The sequence below is a fragment of the Perca fluviatilis genome, chromosome 21, assembly GCF_010015445.1.
Source record: "Perca fluviatilis chromosome 21, GENO_Pfluv_1.0, whole genome shotgun sequence".
NCBI lineage: Eukaryota > Metazoa > Chordata > Actinopteri > Perciformes > Percidae > Perca > Perca fluviatilis.
Genome location: NC_053132.1, coordinates 32,086,577 through 32,095,727, shown reverse-complemented (window position 1 = coordinate 32,095,727; position 9,151 = coordinate 32,086,577). Strand labels below are relative to the sequence as shown.

General features: G+C 41.4%; 1 protein-coding gene across 2 annotated transcripts in view; it reads left to right on the top strand.

Annotated features, from left to right (window-relative positions):
* Positions 1 to 5,080: 5,080 nt before the first annotated feature.
* The window catches only part of ipmkb (inositol polyphosphate multikinase b), a 36,672-nt gene continuing 32,601 nt past the window's right edge, over positions 5,081 to 9,151 (top strand). Inside the window, exon 1 of one of the 2 annotated variants that reach the window (XM_039787946.1) lies at positions 5,081 to 6,410. In XM_039787946.1, coding sequence (XP_039643880.1) covers positions 6,173 to 6,410 — 238 coding nt within the window. In that variant the 5' untranslated portion in view covers positions 5,081 to 6,172. The remainder of the gene's footprint in view (positions 6,411 to 9,151) is intronic. The other variant, XM_039787947.1, reaches the window with a different exon arrangement.

Below are 9,151 nucleotides of genomic sequence, written 5' to 3'. Positions count from 1 at the left end.
GGAACCGGTGTCAGCAAAGGTGAGGAGTTCGTTGAGGACTTTGAGGAGAGCGTTTTCTGTGCTGTGTAGGGGCGAAAACCAGATTGGAGAGGTTTGAATAAGTTATTGGCATGAAGATGGGTTTGTAGTTGTGAGCGGCACTATGTTCCAGGGTTTTAGACAGAAAGGGGGTTGGATATTGGGCGGTAGTTGTTGAGAGAGGAGGGATCCAGACCAGGTTTTTTAAGGATTGGGGTGACAGCAGCAGTTTTGAAAGCAGAGGGGACAGTTCCAAGGGACAGAGAGGAGTTGAAGAGGTTAGTGAGGTAGGGGCATAGGACCGGGAGGCAGGACTTCAGAAGTGGAGTAGGGAGGGGGTCAAGGGAGCAGGTAGTGGGTTTGGAAGAGCTGATGAGTTTGGAGATATCAGGAGGAGTGACTGGGTCAAACTGGGAGAGGAGGAAGTGTGGAGGAGGGGTCGGGAGGTCTGGAGGGATGGGGAGAGGAGGGTCCAAGGTAGGTGCTGGAGTAGATCCTGGGAGGTCAGATACAGGGGATAGAGATTTGTAAATGAGATTGATTTTGTCAGTGAAAAAGTGGAGGAATGAGTTGCAGAGATCCGGAGTAGAGGTAAGGAGGCTGTTGGTATATATATATATATATATATATATATATATATATATATATATATATATATATATATATATTTATAAAACGCGCCGCACATGTAATAGGCTCTAGATAGATAGATATAGATTTTTATTGATCCCAAAAAATGGGAAATAACGGTGTTGCAGCAGCAAAACATCAGACACACAGCACACATACAGAGTATACAGAGTATACATTAAATAATAGGAAACAATATACATGAAATAATAATTGAATACTACACGAGCAATATTTAAAATATATACAATTTGGAAATAAAATGTACAACTGTTTCAATAGATATAGATAAACTTAATGTGCAAGTTGGGGAGCAAAAATGTACAACTGTTTCACTAGTAATGATAGGATGTAGATAAACCTATTGTGCAAGGTTGTGCAAGGTGCATTCAGTGCAGTTGTGATGTATATGAGTCTTATCTCACACTCAGTGATGAAGTGTTAAAAAGTTGAATTGCCTGTGGTAGGAATGATTTCCTGTAGCGGTCTGTGCGACATCGAAGCTGTCGGAGCCTCTAAATTTAAAAAACAAGACTAGGTTGAAACCTATGGCTGGACCGTGTCTAGTGCTAAATTGCACTTAACTTGAAAACGTGCTTAATTCAGGCCAAATTGTTACAGGGATGGTCAGCAGTGGTGTCTATAACATGACTTGCTGGATATGAAATGTTAATGTAGTGGTCCCAGTAATATTTGTTGTTTTTATTGTTGTTTTGTACTGAAGTAGCACAACTACGAAAGAGGATTAGGTCCACATGTGAAAAAAATGTTTTTGAGTTCTGAGTTTAAAGTCACAATTCTGACTTTTTTTCTCAGAATTCTGTATTTAAACTCAGAACTTGAATACAATTTTCACATGTGGCCCTAATCCTCTTCCGCACTACGATCACATGACATGGTTAGGATACGTTTGAGACAAATAATTGAGGACTGCTTTATTTCAATGAATTCAACAATGTAATTATAATATATTCACATAACGTGTTTATGTTACTTTAGCCCCATTTTCAACTGGTTTTAAAATCCGTCCTGATTGATCTGCCAGTGCCTGAATTGGACCAAAACAGGTGCCAGTACCCTAATACAGCAGTTGCATGACATGATCATTGCATGTGTCGTAGATATATTTGTATTTTTACATAATTGGTAATATATACCACTACTCATGTATTTTGTATAAATGTTAATACATAGGCTACGACATTCCTTTAGTTGTGTCACATAAATGTTATTTGCTTGATAAACATGTTTATGTAGCTATTGATACAAATCAAATTGCACACAAATATAATATTGCATATATGCTACAATAAATGAAATGAAAATATGATATCTCTTGGCCTACAGATTACATTGGATAATTAGAAGGAAAAGCCTACAAAAGGCAAGTATGGGCAAGACTGCATTTATTTAGCTCCAATGATACAGTAACATAAAATGTCACCTTGAAGTACCCTGTATCAAATCAACATAAATTCCATACAACTTAAAGGTTACATGTGTGTGTGTGTGTGTGTGTGTGTGTTTTAGTCTCCAGTACCCTGTTAGACTAGCCTAGAAATCTAGACGCACCCTAGCAGCAGCAAATGTAATTTGCAGCCAGGGTCAACATCTTGATGTGGGTCTGGCTTATCAGGCTACTGTTAGACATGAATAGAAAGAATATAGCATATTGAGGTCTGGGCCTCTACGTTCAACTTACAGTATATAATACATACAGAAATCATGTGCCAAATCAGAGTAGTATACTGCCATTTGTACATTATAGGGCAGCTGAGGCCTACAGCATAAACACTATCATTATGTTGTTGTGAGCAAGAGAATAGACTGGACAGCACTTAATTTCCCTGTAAACAGAGCTACAATCTGTTTACTGGTCTCAGTACTTGTGTTTATGGGACTTTAGGCCAATAAGAGTGTTAACATGAACTTTCAAACAGATACATTTAATTGTCAGTGCAATTATGGGCCCATCAAAAGGGTGGGAATGGTAGGGGATGACTGAATTTCTCAGGGAGGTGTGTGTGTGTGTGTGTGGTGGGTTGTTGATGTCAGGTCCTTAGATCATTTATTACATGCATTTCATTACTTACTAGACAGACAGCTAAGATTTAAACCCTATCTACCACAAATTATGTTTATTTGCAGCTAATTTGTAGTCGATTTACAATCACAATTGTCAATCACAAGCACAGAGACCTATCTTCGACCTTTTGACAGCTGCGTTGGTAATAATATTATGAATGGCGAGTAAAAGGCATTAGTTATCTGATAGGATGCAGAGACTGCGTAAAATATTGTACTGATACATACTCTTACTGATATAAGAAAGTAATATCATAAACTCACTGTTGAATAGCTATGCCAGAACATATGTTTAATTAATAAAAATAAATAAAGCAGCAAGCGGCGATTCCGGGGTTCAAACCAACACAGGCCATTAGAAGTTGAATGCTGTGAAGGAGACTAATGATGCCCACAAGTGGGATTGAACATATAACCTCTTGTTTGTAAGACAGCCATGCTATGTGTGGCAGGGTGAGGAGAAGGGAGAAGTACCTTTGATAGAGCGATGAGATTGAAGACCAAAAACACAACCTGGAGAATTACACCACAGGAAATATGTATGACGAAGTGGGTATTAGCAGCTACCACTAACCTTGAGTTCACAATTTTAAAAAAGCACACAGATTTGTGTTATTTTATTACAAATGTAATGAAAATTCACTATTAAAAAGTGTGAGCCAACTACTGGTATTTAAATAAAGACCAAACCAAAAGTGGGATGAGGCTTTTAAATGGGGTGTTAGGCTACGCTAGGAATGTGCATACTTGCCACACGTGCAGTCACAGAAACTCGTAGAGCAAGCAGGTAAACCACTCATGTGTCCCAGGGCCTTTAACCACAGCAAACAATGAGGAGACCTCGACCAGGGTAGACTCGCTTTACCAGACCTTCCTCTACAGCGCTGTGGAGGAGGGTCTGGCTAGTCCACATAGCATTCCAGGATGGGAGAAAAACGTGCTCTGGTTTATTGGCATTTCTTTAAACCAATCACAATCGTCTTTGGCGGTGCTAAGCTCCGGACGGAGCCACGGTGCCGCTGCAAAATAGCCTCGGAAGGAGGGAATTTGTTTTGGTGGAACATGTGTATGTTGAAAAGTTGTTTTAGTCGTGCGAGATAAAGATGGGACAGATGTCTGGATTTACCCTGCAGAGATCTGAGGAGCAGTTAACCATAGTCCTCATGAATCCACCAGAGTTTAGAATTTCATCACAAACAAAGTGGAAGGTAACAGACATCTGGCCGAAAAGAGTGAAATCCGGTGGATTTTCCGGTGGCAATGGAGCAATCCCGGAAGTGAAATGTCGTGGATATATACTAGCCAGAACAGAACTAGAACAGAACTTAAAATGAGGCAAAACAAGCAGCAGGTGGAGACCTACAGAAGACATAGATGAATACCAGGGCTTAATAGGCTAGAGGGAAGACCCCTAAAAGTTCTTTAGTTTTCTATCCCTGCTGGAGGTAGAACAAAGGACAATACTGTTTTTCTTATTCTCTTAGGTCTCCAACATGTGAAATGGAGCCTTGTAAAAACCTTTCACTGCAAAAGTGGTGATGTGGGTGTAAGGTTTCCATTCTACATCACCCCTGATTTCTAAAACTGGTGTAAGCTTGTCCACACCTAAAGACAATCAAATTGCTCATGCCAGAAGCATCATCTGAAGCCACACTGTGACACACACAAGACTTATACAGTTGTGTATAAGTACAGAATCACAGATCCTGACATAGTTTGACTTTGCTGAGTGCTGATCCTAGCCCTCTACCTTCTGAATAACCTAAAACAATGATAAAGGTCACATGCTCATTCAAAGTAAAACCTAAATATTTATATTGGTCGGTATATGACATCACTGATTAAACAAGATTAACTGCGCTCCTTGCAACTAATTGCAATTGCAGTATCCAGTTATTATTATACATCCATGTTTTACAGTCTATGGGCCAAACAGTGCAAGTACTCCCGGCCCATCATGGGATGCCCTATGGCCCAAAAATACTTTTTCCTATGGGATGGGTGGATACAACTTGGAGAAAGTGCTACCTTGGCGCGGTCCACCGCTCGAAATTGCTCGAAAGCACTGCGCTCAAAGTTCAAATTATTTCAACTTTGACCTCGTTGACACTGACCTTTCAAGGCGCAACCAAAGCCAGAAGCAATGATATGACATAAACCAAAATCTACACAACTGGACATGTTTCAGAAGCAATGGGATCCGAAATTGGGGAGGAATTATTAACAACATCGACAAGCAAGAGTGTATGTAATGTATATATATAATCTTTTGTTGCGATGATCTAGAATACATCTATCATCCAGGCACGACTGCTGCCGCGAATGTAAGTTTGCGACACCAATGGCAAGTGTCGCAAACCTGTGAAAGGCTTTGGGCGCTGACGGTAGCCGCCTACACTGACCTGGATATCTAGATGAGGATCACTCTACTGACTCCTTTTAATATAATGAATTTTAGGACGACAATGCATCGTTTTTGTGCTCAACCTCAACGGATAGGCTTTCGTCTTGAAGGCGTCTGCATGGCAAGCGTGATGTCCCTATGGTCTGCTGAATTGTGACGCGATGAAGGGCTTGCTTAGCAGCCTAATGGACAGTATCGATGACTTAGCAATCAAAACCAGGACTGAGTAGCCTCTTTGTGCAATTTCTAGAGTTTATTGTCTCTATTTGACCCGCCTGCTTCTCTATTTGCTGACTGGAACTGGATATCACTCTTGAGTGTGTCGTAACCTCACCATTACTGAGATACAACAGTATTTACTTCTCTAAAGCAAGGAAGTGAAGCTGCGTGTGTCAGGCTAGCTGAACTTGATAAAGATAAGACCGGAGGTTAGATTACGTTGCCTTCAAAATAAAGTTGCCACATATATTGGTATTGACAGTAAATAATGATGTTCGGGATTGGACCGACATGTAACGCTTGAACAACACGACTGTCGACTTTTTATCAGCAGCAGAGATCTCCGCATTTACTACCGTGGTACAAGGCAGTATCGATGCTTCTCCGTTCGTTTTATTTTGGAAGCTGCTAACGGAAATCGTGCTTTGTTTCTATTTGACCCACTCATAGGAAGTGGGATGTGGCCAGGGTGTATTTATGCTTCTGTTTAAGATATGAAAATCATTGAATTAGCACTGCTTCAGGAGCCTTGTTTCACCACCGGACACGGCAGTGTTGCTTTCCATCAAGGTGGTTGTTGTCGGTGGTGCAAAACTGCGAACACAACCGAAGCTGCTGTGCTGGTTTCATCTGGACTGGACCATATCCATGAGGGCTTTTCAACCTCACGCCCTAACAGTTTGTGTACGGGGCTGTATTCTGTGCTTACGTAACAATAACAGTATGTGAATCGATAGTCACATCGTTGACTTTTTATTTTTTATTGAGAAAAAAAGACTGTGCTTCTCCCCCTTTATATATATATTTTTGGTGCAAATGTCAACAACTCAGCGTCAAGTGATGATGGAGTCCTCTCTAGGTCTCGGAAGACTGGAACTGACCCCCAGTTCAGGAGCTGGTGGGGTCAGCCTGACCCCGCGGCTCTCCGGCGGGCACCCCGCGAAAGACAAGTGCGGTCAGCTGCCACTGGGGCCACAAGTCCAGGCCCACCTGAACGGCTGCGTCCCGCTGTCACATCAGGTGGCGGGTCACAAGTATGGAGTGGATACAGTGGGTAAGTAAACTAGACAAACTATCTTTCTTACTTCTGTCACAAAAGATGACTTCCTTTACACATTTTTTAAATTAAAACGTCGCAACTTAATGTTGCTTGTTACACCTATATGTGACCGAGGACATTATATACATTGTTTGGGTTTAGTGGAAAATTCGGCCTACAAATAAACCACCTACAGTTTTCTGTTCCAATATAAACACACACACAACTTTATTCAAACTTTATGCTGTATTGTTGGAAAAAAGGTTGTGAGAAGATCAATTAACCCAGATGTGAAAGATTATATTTGTGGACAACAAACTAATAATTCAGAGAATTTCTTAGCTCTTGCTCTACCAGGTATGTTTACTGTCATCAGGAACAGTAGGCTAAATTAGGAGATTATGTAATACAAGTTTGGACTGGTGATTTTTTTCATACTTAAGGGAGCAGCATGTACAGTATATACTGTGAGTTAGGAGTCATGCACCACATTCATCACTCTGTCACTACTATTCTACACCAACTACATCTTTACATGTGTGTCCCTGCACTAAATCTGACAGAGATGATTTGTGGATTTGTAACTGACATCCCTGCTCCATGGTCTCCCTCTAGTCTTCACTGGCACACACTCACACTCTTGTACACAGGGCACCTGACATTATTAAAGCCTTCATTGTGTGTTATCAGGCGAGGTGTTGAGCTGAATTGATTGGGCATGCTACAGTCAGCAGCTGGTGGTATTTACAGTACATCTCAGATGGATGAGTCATTGCTGGTCAGTTTGTTACCTCGAGGTATTGCAACTTCCTGGAAGATGCATCTTTATGTTGTGAGGCAGGCATTCTCAAGAGTTCCCTGCTGCCTGCAATCAGCCAGAAGGCATCCAGGACAAACCTGTCTGTCCACAAGTTTTCCTGTTTTACCTGATCCATTTTGATGTAGTGTACACATTTCTTAGTGTGATCCAACATTTACTTTTTTCCATTTGGTTCATCAGTTTTCACTGTGTTGAATTACATGCTTACCAGAATTGTAAACAAACTTTCCTGTTTCTACCTGTCTGTAATTATTATGATATATGAGCTCCAGTTTAAGTCTCAGCGAATAATGCTTGTAATTAGTTATTACTTAATGATTTCTTGTATCACCAGAGACAGTAAAAAAAAAAAAAATACATCAGGTTCAGTGACCTGTTGTCAGTCAGTCAGATGTGATTTCCTCTGTGGGGTTAGTGTGAACACAAAATGGAGGAAAACTAAAATACAACAATGATCATGGATTAATGGATTACAATATTTACAGAAAATGAAGAAAAAAATCTTGTCATTAATATGCTTTGCTATATATTTGAACGAAACGGTTCAATGAGTAAAGTAGGCTGTACTTATCCAACCTTTGTCTCTCCTGAAAACAACTTTATAAAAGCTAGGAGATCTGCAATAAATAAAAGTCATTCAATACCAATTTTGATTCCTCAACTCTCTTTTTCCCAGATTTAAAATGTTGTGTACTTTACCATTTGGAACTCGCTGGAAGCAGAATTAGAAGAGACACTTCACCTGCGTCCAAATGTAATACTTCAGATTTTTTTGAGCTCCACCACTTTATTTTTAGAGTGAGGCTATTTGCACCCCTGGCAGTGTATGCTATTCCTACCCTGGTGCAATTAGAAGTGCTATTCGTACCCTGCCGGTGCACACAGCAATGTGTTCTATTAATACCCCGTCTGGTAGAAATATCAATGTATGCTATTTGCACCCCTGTGCATTTACAGTACCTTGGCATATATTTACACACGCAATATTTTTTTTTACAGGCTGGTAGGGGAAGATTCATGAATATTCATTAGGGAACTCATCACTGATTAGCTCGCCCTGACATTCTTAAGGCCGGGACACACCAGCCAGACGGCCGACCGTAGACAGAAAAGCCAGTCGAGATGATCAGTCGGGTCCCTGAGGTCCAAAAAACTGCCTCGGGACACACTGAGGTGACACCGACTTGAGAAATATAATACGTCTCCATAGCAGCAGACGGCGCTACTCTGTATTGTTGCCCAAGAAATGAAAACCGGCAGCTGATTGGACGAACGCGTCACATGGGTTTGTTTTCTCCGGAAATTCAAAGCCAGACTGTCATGGCGGCTCGTTCAGAATACGATCTCATATTGTACTAAAATAGTTCACCGAAACGTGTTTCTGAAAACATTTTAAACGAGAAATAGGCCATGCAGTTCCTGAATCTGTCTTCATTTCAGCTCAACAAAGGTCAGTTTAAAAGATTTTTGTCAGATTTTGAGAGACTCCTAATCACGCTCATTGCGCTCGCCATTTCCGGGTGAGTCCCGACTGCCCTGCCGCCGACTGAACATGTTGGGTCGGCCAAAATGAACGCCGACAGCCCCCCAGACTGACGACGGCACGGGACACCCCGAACAGACTCGAGTCACTGACCTTGCCAGACTGTCCAGCGGCCGATTATCGGCCCTGTGTGTCCCGGCGTTTACCCTAACCATAACCAATCCCAATCCCACTCCTCTTGCCTAAACCTAACCAACCCAACCAGAGCAGGCAACGAATACTAGCCATTCAGGGATGAGTCCCCTAATGAATATTCATGAGTCTTCCCCTACCACCCTGCAAAACATTTTTGTGTTCGCGGGCCCTGACTTGCGCAATGGCATGCAAATGATCCAATCCAAAATGAAAAAAACAAGATCACATCAGCGGGAAATCGAACTCCAGACTCCCAGA